At 44.3% G+C, this 17,890-nt stretch overlaps 1 protein-coding gene across 5 annotated transcripts in view; it reads right to left on the bottom strand.

Moving 5' to 3' along the window:
- Positions 1-17,890, bottom strand: part of ARNT2 (aryl hydrocarbon receptor nuclear translocator 2) — a 247,304-nt gene that overhangs the window by 87,833 nt on the left and 141,581 nt on the right. For all 5 annotated transcript variants that reach the window (XM_033920572.1, XM_033920576.1, XM_033920573.1 and 2 more), the window contains one exon: positions 14,538-14,610. In XM_033920572.1, the coding sequence (XP_033776463.1) occupies positions 14,538-14,610 (73 nt within the window). The remainder of the gene's footprint in view (positions 1-14,537; positions 14,611-17,890) is intronic.

Here is a 17,890-nt window from a genome sequence, read left to right as displayed (position 1 = left end):
AAGGAAACAGTGGAAGAAGTATGGGTTCCCTGGAACTGAGTTGAAGTAGAAGGGAGAACCAATGTTGCCTGGGCCACCGTGGAGCGATGAGAATCATGGTGGCTTGTTCCCTCCTGAGTTTGAACAATGTCCGCAGCATGAGCGGTAGAGGAGAAAATGCATATAGGAAGAGATTGGTCCAATCCAGGAGAAATGCATCGGGTGCCAGACGGTGAGGAGAGTAGAGTCTGGAGCAAAACAGGGGCAGCTGATGATTGTGAGGAACTGCAAAAAGGTCCACTTGAGGAGTGCCCCATTGAGCGAAAATGGACTGGAGAGTCAAGGGGTCGAGAGTCCATTCGTGAGGTTGGAGAATTCTGCTGAGATTGTCTGCTAAGGAATTCTGTTCCCCTTGAATGTAGACAGCCTTCAGAAATAATTGACGAGCTGTCACCCAAGACCAAATCCATTGGGCTTCCTGACACAACCGGCGAGAGCCCGTCCCTCCCTGTTTGTTGATGTAGTACATTGCAACTTGATTGTCTGTGCAAATGAGGAGCACTTGAGGAAAGAGAAGATGTTGAAATGCCTTGAGGGCATAAAACATCGCTCGGAGTTCCAGGAAATTGATGTGGTGTTTCTTTTCCTGGGCAGTCCAAAACCCCTGAGTTTGGAATTCGTTCAAGTGATCTCTCCAGGCATAAGGGGATGCGTCTGTGGTGATCACGAAATGATGAGGAGGTAGATGGAACAGCAGACCTCTGGATAGATTTGAAGATGTCAACCACCAAAGAAGCGACTGTCGAAGAGATGAGGTCACAGATATGTGTTGTGAGCAAGGATCCGTCGCTTGTGACCACTGAGTTGCTAGTGTCCATTGAGGAGTACGCAGGTGGAGACGTGCGAAGGGGGTGACATGTACTGTCGAAGCCATGTGCCCCAAGAGCACCATCATGTGATTGGCAGAGATGGTAATCTGTTGAAACACCTGCCGACAGAGATGAAGGATGGTGTGAAGGCGGTCGGATGGAAGAAACGCCCTCATCCGAACAGTGTCCAGAATGGCTCCAATGAATTGAAGTCGCTGGGTTGAAAAGAGGTGCGACTTGGGTAGATTGATTTCGAAACCCAACAGTTGAAGGAAGTGAATGGTTTGGTTGGTGGCAAGCAGAACCGCCTGAGGTGAATGAGCCTTGATCAACCAGTCGTCCAGATAAGGGAAGACTTGAAAATGGTGAGAGCGGAGATAGGCCGCTACCACAATCAGACACTTGGTGAATACCCTGGGAGAGGAGGCCAGGCCGAAGGGCAGCACCTTATACTGATAATGATGTTGATTGATGAGAAAGCGTAGATATTGCCTGGACGTCAGATGGATAGGAATATGTGTGTAAGCCTCTTTGAGATCGAGGGAGCATAGCCAGTCGTCCTGAGTGAGAAGAGGGTAGAGGGTGGCCAGAGAGAGCATTTTGAACTTCTCTTTGACCAAACATTTGTTGAGATCTCTGAGATCTAATATAGGTCTGAGGTCTCCGGTCTTTTTGGGAACTAGAAAGTACCTGGAGTAAAAACCCTGACCTCGCTGATCTTGAGGAACTTCTTCGATGGCATTGAGAAGAAGGAGGGATTGAACCTCTTGAGCGAGAAGAAGGGACTGAGACTTGTTGGAAGCAGACTCTTTTGGCAGGCCTAACGGTGGGGAAGTCTGAAAATTGAGGGAGTAGCCATGGGCTATGATAGAGAGCACCCACTGGTCGGTGGTGATCACTTCCCATCGAGTCAGAAAAATGTTTAGCCTATAGGCTGTGGAAGAAGACAGGAGGGAGGAAGACTGGCGATGCCCTGGAGAAGGGAGTCAAAAGGGCTGAGTCGGTTTAGGTTGAGTGACAGGCTTTATGGCAGGCGGCTGTTGTTGGCGAGCCTGATGTTGTTGCTGCCATTGCCTCCGAGGCTGAGGAGGATGAGGCTGAATCGGTCGAGCAGAAAAACGCCTCTGATACGACATCTGCTGTCTGAAAGGACGAGGAGGAGGGGGTTTCTTTTTGTTTTTCAATAAAGTGTCCCACCTCGTCTCATGAGCAGAAAGCTTCTGAGTAGTGGTATCCATAGATTCTCCAAACAGCTCATCACCCAGGCAGGGAGCATTGGCAAGGCGGTCCTGGTGGTTTACATCAAGGTCTGAGACGCGGAGCCAGGCCAAACGTCTCATCGCTACCGAGAGAGCAGTAGCTGGGGATATCAGTTCAAACGTGTCATAGATGGAACGGACCATGAACTTCTTGAGCTGCAAAAGACTGGCAGTGCATTGCTGGAAAGCAGAAAGCTTGCGGTCAGGAATATACTTTTGAAAAGTGGCCATCTGCTGGATAAGATGTTTCAGGTAAAAGGAGAAATGGAAGGCATAGTTACCTGAACGGTTGGCCAACATAGCATTTTGGTAAAGCCGTTCACCGAATTTATCCATGGTCTTGCCCTCTCTGCCAGGAGGGACAGATGCATACACACTAGAGCCTGCAGATTTTTTTAGGGTTGACTCCACCAGCAACGATTCGTGTGGAAGCTGAGGTTAGTCAAACCCTGGAATAGGAATAACTTTATAAAGCGATTCCAATTTCCTTGGAGCTCCTGGAATAGTGAGAGGAGTTTCCAAGTTTTTATAAAAAGTTTCCCTTAGGATATCATGAAGGGGTAACTTTAAAAATTATTTGGGAGGTTGGTCGAAGTCTAAAGCATCCAAGAATGCCTTTGACTTCTTAGAATCAGATTCCAAAGGGAGAGATAGGGTGTCTGACATCTCCCGAAGGAATTTAGTAAAGGAAGAGTGCTCTGGCTTACTAGCAGGATCTTGCACCAATAGGTCAGCCTCATCCGATTAAAAATCCTCCTCGGTACCGAGGGGATCCTCTGAATCATCCCATAAATCAGGGTCCCGTACCGATGGAAGTCGTCCCTGAGAGATAGGAGTAGAGGATTCGGTATGCTTGGTCTTGCGTACCGATTTGCCTGAACGCATCGACACCGTACCCGGTGACTGTAAAACGGGACGGGAGTCAAAGAGCAGTACCGGATCAGAGGCCGAGTGAGCAGTACGTCGAAGAGACTTCGGCTCTGCCGATAAAACAGGCATGGACATGGAAGAGGCAGATTTAAGCGGTGCCGATAACGTCGATGCCGACAAAATAGGTTGGTCGACGATCGGTACCGTAGGCTCAGTGGGGACCGGCACCGGAAGGCTCGGAGTTAGTAGAGCCGGGAGCAGGTGTTGCAATTGCTCCTTAAGCTGGACCTGGAGGATGGATGCTATTCTCTCATCCAAAGACGGTCCCGATGGAACCGGTACCGCTTTTTTCTTGCTCGGTACCTGCGGTGCAGCTCGACGCTCAGGTGAAGTCGATGCCGATGAAGAGGCAGTGACTTATATGGGAGCGGAGCGTTTGCGGGGCCGGCGCGCAGTCTGCAGGACTTGGCTCACTGCATGTTCGACTGGCGGGTCAAGGACAGTAGGGGATGGCTTCTTAGCTGGCTTACCTACAGGGTGCGACACCGACGATGGATCTTGCGGTGTCGAAACCACTGGTGTCGACTTGGAGGAAGTTGCCGGAGTCGATGCCAGGGGAACTTCCATGGCGGCACCGAAGAGAATCCGCTGCTGAATTTGGCGATTCTTCAAAGTTCTCTTTTGAAGAGAACTACAGCGGGTGCACGTTTCTGCCCTATGGTCTGGACCCAAACACTGAAGGCACCACTTGTGTGGGTCAGATAAAGAAATAGGGCGTGCACACCGCTGACACTTCTTAAAACCCGGTGAAAGGGGCATGAAGGGAAAAACGGCCGTAGCAAAATCGAAGCCCGAGGCCTCGATGGTGCCAACAGGCCCCGCTGGGGCCGACCGAAAAAAGTCGAAAAAAACATACTTTTTTTTTTTTGGTAAAGAAAAGAAAATAAGAACGTGAAGAATTTCACGAAGAAAAATAACGCGCGAGCAGGAAGGCGACGAAAAAGAATAAAGTTGTCCAACAGCCGTTGGACACACGCGACTTCTTAGCTCTGCGGAAACTAAGAAACTGGGGACCGCGCACCTTCGTCGGGCGGGAAGGCACTCACGCACGCGCAGTGCGGCCTAACTAGAACTTTCTAAGTTCTTAGAGTGCAATCACTCTAAAATTGTCCTTACCGGGGCTCCGTCGGTGCCGTCACCCATCAGTCAAGAATATCTGCCTGCTTGTCCTGGGATAAACCAAATTACTTACCTGTAAGCAGATGCTCTCTGTGCACAGTATGCTCCAAGTCCTCACAGATGGGAAATCTCATCCGAAAGAGCCCTTGCAAAGAAGCTTCTCTAGCTTATACAGGGTGGGCCATGGAAAAGTAGCCTACCTTCCACAATCATTATTTGCTGTTCCAGGGAGAACACCATCTTTCTGACGCGATGTGCACAGAAGGACTGAATAGGATGGCAAAATAAAACCGGAGCACTGTACACGGGGCAACACCAAGGGGCTATGGCCTCCTTCCAAAAGCGTAGCACCGGTATTAGAGGTGGACTACTTTTTCCTTCGCCCGCCCTGTATTATCTGGAAGCTTTTGAGACAGCCTATTGTACATGTACAAGGATTCCCACCTAGTGCTGTGACACTGGGACTTCCTTCAGTCTCTAATAGAGCTCAAAGTACAAAATGACTCCAAGGTAAATAGGCGGGTATTTAAGCACTGGTGTTCTATTATTCAAAGAGAAATAGCTGGATAACTGCTTCTGTTACCAGGACATTTCACATAATAGGTAATGGCTGTTGATTACTATCTGGATAGTGCTGAGGCAGTGTGTGGGCGAGGTGAGGCCAGAGCTGGCACTGACAGTTGTCTAGAAAATGGCAATAAGAAACCGAGAGCACAGAATTGCCATACTTAGTCAAATCAAAAGTCCATCTAGCCCAGAATCGCCATACTTAGTCAAATCAAAAGTCCATCTAGCCCAGAATCTTGTTGCCAACAACAGACAATCCAGGCCACAAGTACCTGACAGATTCCAAAAAGTAGCAAGATTCCATGTAGTAACCGATCCCAGGTATAAGCAGCGATGTTCCTCAGGTCTACCTTAATAATGATTCATGTTGCTAAAAAAAATAAAATAGATTTGGCTCCGAGATCCCAATTAGAAACTCTTGAACTGCAACATGCAGCCTCTCATTCTCCTGAACTTTATACTGAGATCTTAAAACTTAAATATTCTTATAATACTAAGGGCTCCTTTTACAAAGGTGCATTAGGGCCTTAACGTGTGGAATAGCGCGCGCTAACCGCTACCGCCTCCTCTTGAGCAGGCGGTAGTTTTTCGGGTAGCGCACACTAATCCAGTGCTGCGCTAAAAACGCTAGCGCACCTTTGTAAAAGGAACCCTAAGTGTTCAGAAGCATCTGTGGCCTTTGTGTTCAAGGCCTCTGCTAAATATTATGCTGAGGGGATCAGATCTGGGCGACTTTTGGCTTCTTTTCTTAAATCCAAACAATAAAAGCAGCATATTGCTGGAATTAAATCAGCCTCAGGGGCAATGTTATCGGATCCGACCCGCATTTCTGACTGTTTTGTTAGATTTTATGAACAATTGTATTCTACTAACCATTCAGGTTCTGCTGCACCTGTTGAGGAATTTCTTCGGTTTCTTCAGCACCCGACTTTGTCACATGAACAGCAGTAGCTTTTGGTGTCTTCTCTCTCTTTTGCTGAGGTGGTAGATGCTCTCTTTCATATGCTACTTCAAAAATCCCCAGGTGGAGATGGTTTCTCTGTTGAGTTTTTGTAAATTTTCTGGGGGGGTTTATTCCTAAATTTTTACATCTCTTTCAAGCTCTCTTGGAGTCTCCGCAGTTTCCTTCCACATTTAGGGAAGCTTTAGTAATAGTTGTTCCAAAGCCAGATCGTGATCCTACGGAGGTGAAAAATTATCGTCCTATTTCCCTGATAAATGTAGAGACTAAGTTGTACGTGAAGATTCTTGCCTCTCAAACAGTCAAAGTGTTAGATAGCCTTATCCACCCTGATCAGACCAGTTTTATTCCATCTCGCTTCTCTGCGTCTAATACCCGTACACTTACTCATGCTATATTGATGGCTAAACATTCTTCTACTCCAATGGCGGTGTTATTTTTGGACACGTAGAAAGCCTTCGACCGGGTGGAGTGGCCTTACCTATTTCACATCTTGCATTGGTTTGGCTTTCCTGACCCTTTTATAGACTTGATTCGGGTGTTGTACACTTCTCCATCTTCACGATTATAGCTTAATTCTACGTTGTCTGCTGCCTTGCAATTATCATGGGTTACTAGACAAGGCTGCCCCTTCTCTCCCCTATTATTCGATTTGGCTTTGGAACCTCTTGCTATTGTATTTACATTTTTTTATTTATTTTTTTATTTTTTTTGTTTCTTAATTTAATATGATATACTGTATGTCTATGTAATATGTTACCCATGATTTTAGATATTTTTAACCATCTTGTACATCACCTAGAATGTAGAATAGGCGATTAATCAAACTATATAATAAACTTGGATAAACTTGGATACAACATGCGGATTCTATTCATGGCATCTTATTTGGTTCAAATGAAGTAAAATTGTCATTATATGCTGATGATATGGTAATATATTTGTCTGAAGTTTCCTCTTCACTCGAGGCCTTAACTTTGCTTCTGGATCATTTTTTCTTTTATTTCAGGGTACAAAGTTAATCGGGAAAAGTCTAATCTCCTGCTGCTTAATGTTTATTGTTTAAAACGGGATTGTGCTTCCTACTCCTTCCACTGGACGCCTGTCAAAGTTAAATATTTAGGCATTCTTTTCTCTTCTTCTTTTGATTCTATTTCTCTTAATCGGTGTCGGGTGCTTGACTTGATTGATCCACTCTACCTCACTTGGTGGGGTCATTTAGAGATGGTTAAAATGATGCTGCTTCCACATATTAATTATACACCCATGATGATCCCTAGCTTTTTTGCTCATGCCTATTATAGGCTCTTGGAGGCTAAACTATCTCGTTTTTTGTGGCAATCTAAATCGCCTAAAATTGCCAAACGTCACTTACAACGTAGTAAGCAATTTGGCGGGGTTAAATTTCCAAATTTATATCAATATCATCTTGCTTTTATGCTCTGCCATGCTTGGCACTGGTTTCACGACTCTGATACTCTTCTAGCTCCTAGATGGATTGAGATTGAGCGCCAATTACTTCACCCATTTTCTCTTTTTTTCTGTGCTTAGTTCTAATTTACCTTCTCGGATCCGACTGCATCCTATTCTACGAGATTCCATTTGGACTCTTTTGGAGTTGGATGCTTTGTTTAAAGTTCATATCAGAGATACTCTCTTTCAGTCTCTCTGGTATAAGTATAAGCACTGTAAAAATGCTAGAGCAAGCTTGGTCCCTTTTTAAGGACACAGACACCGAGGCGCAAAATTTATATATACCGCGTATCAACAAGGGATCCAAGAGGAAAAAGAACAAAGAACCGGCGTGGCTCACTGTAGAGGTGAAGGAAGCGATCAAAGACAAGAAAACTTCATTTAAGGAATGGAAGAGGTCAAAAACGGACAAAAACTGAAACAAGCACAAACAACATCAACGCAAGAGCCATAAGGCAGTAAAAGGGGCCAAAGGGACTACGAGGAAAATATAGCCAAGGAGGCAAAGAACTTCAAGCTGTTCTTTTGATATATTAAGATTAAACGACCTGCGAAGGATGCGGTGGGACTATTGGACGACCATGCAATAAAGGGAGCACTAAAGGAGGACAAAGCAATTGCTGACAAACTGAACACATTTTTTGCGTCTGTATTTACTAAAGAAGATTTACACAGCATACCGGAACCCATCAGGCTATATGCTGGAAACAAAGACGGAAAACTGACAGGATTGACGGTCAGTCTAGAGGAGGTGTGTAGATAGATAGAGCGATAAATCCCTGGGACTGGATGACATCCATCTGAGGGTAATCAAGGAACTGAAAGGGACTATAGCTGAAATGCTTCAACTATAAGCCAATTTGTCGATCAAATTGGGAAAGATTCCGGAAGACTGGAAGGTGGCGAATGTTATGCCGATCTTCAAGAGAGGTTCAAGGGGAGATCCGGAAAACTACAGACCAGTGAGTCTGACTTCGGTACTGGGAAAGATGGTAGAGTCGCTGATAAAGGACCGTTTCATTGATCACCTTCACGGACATGGGCTGAAGAGGACCAGTCAGCATGGTTTTAGCAAAGGCAGATCATGTTTGACGAATTTGCTGCACTTCTTTGAGGGAGTAAACAGACAAATAGACAAGGGCGACCTGGAAGACATTGTGTATCTGGATTTTCAGACAAGGTTCCTCATGAACGACTACTTAGGAAAATTGCGAGCCATGGAATCGAATGTGAAACTCATGTGGATTAAAAACTGGCTGGAGCATAGGAAACAGCAAGTGGAGGTAAATGGACAATACTCAAGACTGGAAGAGCATCACCAGTGGGGTGCCGCAGGGCTCGGTTCTTGGACCCGTGCTCTTCAACATCTTTATAAACAATCTGGACATTAGTACGACGAGTCAGGTGATTAAATTTGCGGACGATACAAACTTATTCAGAGTAGTGAAGACGCAGGGGGATTGCAAAGATCTGCAACGTGACATAATCAGGCTCGAGGAATGGGCATCAACATCGCAGATGAGGTTCAACGTGGATAAGTGTAAAGTGATGCATGTAGATAACAAAAATCTCATGCCCGAATATAGGATGTCCAGGGCGGTACTTGGAGAGACCTCCCAGGAAAGAGACTTGGGAGTTCTGATTGACAAGTTGATGAAGCCATCCGCGTAATGTGCGGCGGCGGCGGCAAAAAGGGCTAACAGAATGCTAGGAATGGTAAAGAAAGGGATCACGAATAGATCGGAGAGGGTTATAATGCCACTGTACCGTCCCATGGTGCGCCCTCACTTGGAGTACTGCATCCAGCACTGGTCGCCATACATGAAGAAGGACACGATACTACTCGAAAGGGTCCAGAGAAGAGCGACTAAGATGGTTAAGGGACTGGAGGAGTTGCCGTACAGCAAAAGATTAGAGAAACTGGGCCTCTTCTCCCTCGAACAGAGGAGATTGAGATGGGACATGATCGAAACATTCAAGGTACTGAAGGGAATAGACTTAGTAGATAAGGGCAGGTTGTTCACCCTCTCCAAGGTAGGAAGAACGAGAAGGCACCCTCTAAAATTGAAAGGGGATAGATTCCTTACGAACATAAGGAAGTTCTTCTTCACCCAGAGAGTGGTAGAAAACTGGAACGCTTTGCCGGAGTCTGTCATAGGGGAAAACACCCTCCAGGGATTCAAGACAAAATTAGACAAGTTCCTGCTGAACCAGAACGTACGCAGGTAACATAGAAACATAGAGTATGACGGCAGAAAAGGGCCGGTGGCCCAACAAGTCTGTCCACTCAAGAACCCTCCCTCATTTGAGAGTCTATCTTTTAAGTATAACTCTGCAGCAACCCCACCTATTCGTCCCGTCTCTTGAATTCGAGCAGGTTACTGGCTTCGACTACCTGGCATGGAAGACCATTCCATCAATCAATCACCCTTTCGGTGAAGAAGTATTTCCTAATGTCACCGTGAAATCTTCCTCCCTTAAGTTTTAGCGGATGCCCTCTTGTCGCCGTGGGACCCGTAAGAAAAAAGATTTCTTCCTCCACCTCAATGCGGCCCGTGATGTATTTGATATTGGAAACTGCCTAGATTTAAGGCGGTATATAAATTTATTAAATAAATAAAGCTTTTAACATAACATGTAATTGATTCCTCAAATTTCTTGGACACACTATGTAAATGATGTTACAAAAATTGAATACTGAAAGCACATAAGCCTGCTCAATATATTTAAATTGCTCAAACTTAAAAGTTATGTAAATGCCTATGTTGATGCAACCTCCAAATGCTTTTTGAAACAGATTTAAAGCCCTTTTTACAAAGCTGCAGTAGCGTTCAGTAAATGCATTAAGGCCCATAGGAACTGAATGGCCTTTGTAAAAGGGGCCCTTAGTGAGACATTTCATATTTAACAGTTAAGTGATCTTTCTTTCCTCCACACACACAGATTTCTGCAATAAAGCCGCACTTGCATTGCATCGGCTCCTCTATCTGTTCATTGTGGCCAGGGAGATAGTAAAGCCTCTCCACTATTCTCTTTCTTTTTAACATATAGAATTTCTACCCATAACGATTCCATGTTGCAATCTGTTTTCTTCTTAGCTATTTCTGGACGAGAATCCAAAGCTTTACCCGGTACTGTGCTTGGGTTCCAACTGCCGAAATCTCTGTTAAGACTTACTCCAGCCCATCTACACCCTCCCAGCCATTGAAGCCCTCCCCTGCCCATCCTCCTCCAAACGGCCATGCACAGACACAGACCGTACAAGTCTGCCCAGTAACTGGCCTAGTTCAATCTTTAATATTATTTTCTGATTCTAAATCTTCTGGGTTCATCCCACGCTTCTTTGAACTCAGTCACAGTTTTACTCTCCACCACCTCATACTATCAGAAAAATCAAAGTGAGAATCATTGAACATTTGAGTAACATTAGAAAAGGCAGAATATCAGCTCCGTTAGTCAGTCATTTGCAAGCAATTAGCCCATCCATTGATTCTTTAAAATATACAGTATTATATCACATGAGAAATTTTGAAGGTGATATGTCCAAATTTTTATTGCTTAAGGAATTGACTGGTTTCAATTATAAATTTTAAATTAAAGGTTCCCCCTTTCTTTTGTAATAGTCTATCCTTCCTGATGATGTCATTATGGGGGAGGTGTTAGGCTGGCAATATAAATTGAGGAGTAGTCAAGGCCGCTCCAGCTTTAGTCTTTACCTTCATGTTGTCCGAGTTGATCAAGGCCTATTCAGGGTATGTGAATGAATTTAGATATTTAATATAAAGTATTAAAAGAGAAGTTATTGAAGAAATATAAGGAATTTGGAGTGATAACTTTATAGTTAGTTATATAAGGTTTTAAAATATCACATAGATTGTTTTGTTTTTATATCTATTTTTAGTGTCCCCTCCTGAGGAAGGGTTACTGAAACTCGTGTCGGGGGGGTCATCTGGCTAATGATCTATTTCAGCACTCTTCATTGCACTGGCACTTTAGTGACTCTTTGGCTGCCTCAATAATCATCAACCACTCATTCAAACAGATAAGTGATTATTATATTATTGCTTTTTATGGCATGTTGTCAATAGTAAATGATGTGAGTGGTATGGGACAATAAAGCGCAATGATGGTCCCATAAGACAGCCATAAGTTTGTAGTTATCACAAACATCTTTATGGTTTGGGTCTGAGCACTTTATATTTATTTATTAATTATTTATTGAATATTATTAGAGCTGTGAGTACTGAATTTAATTTATAGCGATCCTCACAGATTACCATTTTTGATTTCCCTAGCAAAGTATTATAAATATACGAGGGTCATTTTATAAATAATGCACACTATTTTCTTTATTTGGCCACATCACTGGACCCAGGAACAGGCAGGGAGGCTTGCCAGGATGGGAGCGCACTCCGCCCCTTCCCCTCCGACGGGACTGCACAGGGCCGACATCGCTGGACCCAGGAGCAGGCAGGGAGGCTTGCCGGCATCGGAGCGCAGTCCACCCTTCCCCCCACCTGACGAGACTACACTGAGCCAGTTGGAAGGCTCAGGAAGTCTCTCAGCACCCGTGTTTCTGTTAGTTTCTGTTTACTTCTTGTTTTTCATTTGAAACTCACTTTGGCCACATCGCTGGACCCAGGAGCAGGCAGGGAGGCTAGCCGGCGTGGGAGCACACTCTGCCCCTCCCCCCACCCGACGAGACTACACTGAGCCAGTTGGAAAGCTCAGGAAGTCTCTCAGCACCCGTGTTTCTGTTAGTTTCTGTTTACTTCTTGTTTTTCGTTTGAAACTCACTTTGGCCACATCGCTGGACCCAGAAGCAGGCAGGGAGGCTTGCCGGCGTGGGAGCGCACTCCGCCCCTCCGCCGGGACTGCCAGGGCCGACATCGCTGGACCCAAGAGCAGGCAGGAAGGCTTGCTGGCGTGGGAGCGCACTCCGCCCCTCCCCCCACCCGACGAGACTACACTGAGTCAGTTGGAAGGCTCAGGACCCTAGAGCAGACTATCTGACCAAGTCAAAAGCCGTCCAAACAACAGTTAGGGAGGCTAAATTCCACATGGAGGAGTCTCTAGCGAAGAACATCCAGAAGGGAGATAAATTCTTCTTCAGGTATATCAGTGACAGAAGTAAAAACTCAGGCGGGATAGTACGTCTTAGGAAACCAGATGGAGACTATGTGGAAAAAGACTCGGAAAAAGCCCAACTGTTAAATGAATACTTCTGCTCAGTCTTAACCCGAGAGGCGCCGGGGCTCGGCCCTCAGCTACAGACAAGATGGTTGACCCGTTTAGTAATTTCGAGTTTACACCCAGCAGTGTCTACGGTGAGCTATCAAAGCTCAAGGTTAACAAGGCAATGGGACCTGACAACCTACACCCCAGGGTGCTCAGGGAGTTGAGTGATGTCTTGGCGGAACCACTGTCCGCACTCTTCAACCTCTCCCTTAGTACAGGCAGCGTCCCGTTGGACTGGAAGACGGCTAACGTTATTCCACTCCACAAGAAGGGCGCTAAGATAGAGGCAGCAAATTACAGACCAGTGAGTCTCACATCATTAGTGAGCAAATTAATGGAAACTCTAATCAAACGCCAATTGGATACGATCCTGAATGAGGAGAATCTAAAGGATCCCCATCAACATGGATTTACTAAGGGGAGATCCTGCCAATCCAACCTGATCAGCTTCTTTGACTGGGTGACGGGGAAGCTGGATGTTGGGGAGTCCCTGGACATCGTATACCTGGACTTTAGCAAAGCATTCGATAGCGTACCACACCTCAGGTTGCTAAGCAAGATGAGTTCTATAGGATTGGGCGACACATTGACAAAATGGGTTGGGAACTGGCTTGGAGGTAGGCTTCAAAGGGTAGTGGTGAACGGCACCCCCTCCGAAATGGTGGAGGTGATCAGTGGAGTGCCCCATGGCTCGGTCTTGGGCCATATCCTATTCAACATCTTTATAAGAGACTTGGCAGAAGGGCTCCGAGGTAAGATAACATTATTCGCCGATGACGCCAAACTAAGCAATGTAGTGGGCAAAAGTACAATGGACAAAAATTCAATGCCCGACAGCATGATGCACGACCTACTCCTACTGAAGTGCTGGTCTAGGACCTGGCAACTCAGCTTCAATGCCAAAAAATGCAAAGTTAGGCACCTGGGCAGCCATAATCCATGCAAGACTTATACCCTTAATGGCGAGATCCTAACAAGAACGGTAGCAGAACGAGACTTAGGGGTGATTGTCAGTGAGGACATGAAGGCTGTCAATCAAGTAGAGCAAGCTTCATCCAAGGCAAGACAAATCATAGGTTGCATACGCAGGGGTTTCGTCAGCCGTAAGCCTGATGTCATTATGCCATTATATAGATCCATTGGGAGGCCCCACCTGGAATACTGTGTGCAATTCTGGAGGCTGCATTATCGCAAGGATGTGCTGAGACTGGAGTCGGTCCAGAGAATGGCCACCCGGATGGTCTCGGGACTTAAGGATCTCCCGTACGAAGAATGGCTAGATAAACTACAGCTATACTCGCTCGAGGAGCGCAGAGAGAGGGGAGACATGATCGAGACGTTCAAGTATCTCACAAGCCGCATTGAGGCGAAGGAAGATATCTTCTTTTTCAAGGGTCCCACTTTAATAAGGGGGCATCTGTGGAAAATCAGGGGCGGGAAACTGCGCGGTGACAGCAGGAAATTCTTTTTCACTGAAAGGGTGGTTGATCGCTAGAATCGTCTTCCACTTCGGGTGATTGAGGCCAGCAGCATGCCTGATTTTAAGGCCAAATGGGATCGACACGTGGGGTCTATTCACTGGGTAATGGTAGGGGAGGGCCATTAGGTGGGCAGACTGGATGGGCCGTGGCCCTTATCTGCCGTCTATTTCTATGTTTCTATGTTAGAGTTTCAATCTTAATGAACGACCTCTGATCATCAACAGACACAGTGCCCGAGATACCTGCAGCCTCCATGTCCCACACTTGTCACAGCCACACTATGTACACTACAGAGCTCCTAAGCACACGTCCTGCTGCTTCAAGCACTGAAGTGAAAGTGAAACAAGGTTTAATCATCCACTCCCCAGTGTTGTCAATCTGTGCATTATTTATGAAATGACTCTTGTATGTCTCAGGAATGACATCTAGTTGATGTCTAGTTGATGTTATTTATTTATTAAAGTAGTAGATTATATTCATGACAGTAATTTTTACATAACAGACCCTTCTCTGTCCTTGGGCTCAAAGCAGATAATTTTTCCCCTTACAAAAGTTGGGAATCCTAAAAGTGATCTGCTATTCATACTCTGCTTCCTTGGTATATATTGCAGAATAAAGATCTTCTGATTCAGAAGAGAGCATTGTAAAAGAGCCGTAATACCTGAGACATGTCATAAGAAGACAGACCATCCCTCTGCTGAACTTCCAGTTCCGCCTGCTGTTGCTGAAGTTGTCTTCAAACATAAACATAAAACAACATGATATTATAACAGATTTATTTTACCTTGGCTCTAGATACATGAGTTTGGGGAACTGAAATTTCTGTCACTTCAAGGGCTAATTTTACTGAGTATTTTCAATGTATATAGCATGTTTAATTTGTGGAAAATGAATATTATAAATTGTGTGGTGGCATAGATGTATAAGAAGCAAACAGATAATATAACATACTATCTCCTTGTTATGCAATCTATATGTAGGTGTTTGTGAGGCCACAGTTTGGATTGAACTGTGGTGGAGTTGCAAGGTATGTACATATTTTATAAAACATAATAAATACACCGAGAGCACAAACACTATTCTGAAATAAAGTTGGTGAAATAAGGAGAAAAGTTCAGTAGCTAGTCAGAGCCCACTGCTCAAAAATATGCTATATTACAGAGTCAACAAGCTCTGAACAGCAGATAAGCACAGTTACTTACCTGTAACAGGTGTTATCCAGGGATAGCAGGCAGATAATCTCACAGATGGGTGACATCATCTACAGAGTCCAGTATGGACAGTGCAGAAGTGTACTGTCACTTTAACTTCCTAGAAGTTTCAAGACTGCCTGTATTGTGCATGTGCAAGTGTCTTCTCACCCATCGTTGGTTTGCAGGACTATCAGTTCAGTAAACAAGCTAAGAAGCCAATTAGGGGAAGAGGGAGGGTTGTAAGAATATCTGCCTGCTGTCCCTGGATAACACCTATTGCAGAATATGTGCATATTCTCACAGAAGGGACTCCCTAGCTACTGCAAATAGGATGGAGGGAAGCTGGAGAACCGACTATCCCATCAGGAATTAGACTTTAGAGAGAAATTACATTACATTACATTAGGGATTTCTATTCCGCCATTACCTTGCGGTTCAAGGCGGATTACAAATAGATTGTTCGGAGATTAGAAGTATTTAGGGAGTAGTTTATACATTTCTTTGAGTTCCTAAGGATTACATCTAAGTTGTCATGATATTGGAGGTACATATGTAGTAGTTGCAGGTGATGCTTGGGTAATTTCTGATTGTGTTAGTTTGGTTTTATGTGAAAGTATGGAATAGGGACTTAAGAGTCTGTTTCATAAATGTCCATAATGGAAGAGAAATAGAGTAAACTACTAAGGTTGCTATCGTTATTATTTCAGGCCTTGGAGCACTACTGCTCAGTGGCAACCCAACCCGAGCAGCATATTATGCAGTCCGTTGACTATGGAGAGATGGTGTTCTTGATTACCAAAGGTCCTAGTCTGTTGATATTAAAGGACAGTAACAAACGACTTGTAATTTGGAAATGCATAGTTCAATGTAGGCGGCAAGCCAAAGCAGGTTTACAGTCCAATAAGTGAAATACAATTCTCCCAGGGAGACAATGTGAACCGGAGAAGTTTGGCACTTCTATAAAGTGGCTGAGATGAAAATTGGAGACTATCTCTAGTACGAAGATGAGATGAGTAAGAACAACTCTATCTTGAGGAAATATTGAGTTAAGTGGATCGTGTATTAGAGATCATAATCCACTGGATCTGATCTAATCTAATCTAAGCCTTAGATTTATATACCTTATCATCTCCTGAAGTAGTGGCTTGGCTTGGTTTACATAAGACTTCAATAAAAAGGGAAATCAGTTTAACTAACATTTGAATTACTAAACAAAAGACAATTAACACTCCTTAATACCATTTCCCAAAAACTGTTGAAGTAGCATAGTTTTCATCGATTTACAAAAATCTGAAAAGAGAAAAAAGAGTTCTAATATAATTAAGACTTTCATTACAAATTGTTGTAAACCTATATGAAAAGAAGCTAGAGATATTACCAACAAGCTTTATCCTTTTCATTTAAGGAAATGAAAGTTTGTACTTCTGAGAATTCCTTGAAACAAAAGACCAAAGAGAATTCCATGTTAGAGGGACTATAGATAAAAATAGACCATGAATAATTTTGAATATCATACAAGCGCATTTCAATCGAATTCTAAGATGAACAGGGAGCCAGTGAAGATTTCTCAGTAATGGAAATACATGATCAAATTTCCTTTTTCCAAAAATCAATTTGGCTGCCATATTCTGAATCAATTGTAACTGGTTGATATTTCCTTTACTCAAGCAAATGTAAATAGAATTGCAATAACCTAACTGAGCCAAAATGATGGCTTGAACCAATACAGCAAAATGTTGCTTAGAGAATAGTTGACGCACCTTCCGTAACATTCGAAGACTAAAGAAACATTTTTTTAAAAGATGAATCATCTGACTTGGAAAGGAAAGGGAAGATTCGAACAAAATAATCAATACCCTAGATGAAAAATCTATCTTCATAAGATCTCCAGAACTCAAAGTTAATCGAAGAAGCTAAAAGATCAATTTTCGGGCCAAACCACAATAATTTTGGTTTTGCCACATTGAGCTTCATTTGAACAGATGCAGCCCAGGCTTGTAATCTGGAAATGCAAGAGTTAATATTTGATTCAAAGTTGATCAGCATTGGGACTACTTCTAATGAGATGAAGATGTCATCAGCATATGTGAATATTGGGGAAGACTACTGCCTAAGTAATGTGCCGTAGAGATGAAATCATAAGCTCTTCAAATGAAGACTTCAACATGTGACACAAGCAACAAGCAAGCAAGGGTAGCAGGTTTAAAATCAGGAGAGGGACCTCACAGTAACACCAAGGATGCTACATAAAGAAACAGGGAGAAGTGTAATGGAAGCAGTAGACAGAAGCAATGGAAGCAGTAGACAGAAGCAGGAAGTTGAGCTACCCAGTTTTCTGCATCATTTGCCATATGTATGAGTACCTCTCCTCTGGGAGGCGGTCTTATGTATGCACTAGGTGCGAGGAACTTGAGGGCCTGAAGAAACAAGACAGACTCCTGGAAGGCAGAATACTGGAATTAGAAGCACTTTGAGAAGTGGAGAAGGAAGACAGAGAGGCAGAAAACTTCAAGACAGAGGAAGAAGTCCGGAAGTTAGAGAAGTTCATTGAGGAGGCATACAGGGAGGCTGTGGAGAATCACCAGCAACTGTGAAACTGCCAAGATACACCTACAGTGAGTAAGGACCACCTGGAGGACAACCACAAGGAAGAAATGGGTGACACAGCAGCAAGACCTGGAAGCAGCAGAGGGAACCCACAGGAAGACGAGTCTGGTGCAAGCTAACATCAGGATGAGGGAAGATGGAAGTGCGCAGAGGACATGGACCTTCAGCTGGAAAGATGGACATACACCAGGGACACGGACCTGCGGCTGGAGAG

This window comes from Geotrypetes seraphini, chromosome 14 (genome assembly GCF_902459505.1).
Source record: "Geotrypetes seraphini chromosome 14, aGeoSer1.1, whole genome shotgun sequence".
Classification (NCBI taxonomy): domain Eukaryota; kingdom Metazoa; phylum Chordata; class Amphibia; order Gymnophiona; family Dermophiidae; genus Geotrypetes; species Geotrypetes seraphini.
This window is presented reverse-complemented; position numbering and strand designations above follow the sequence as displayed.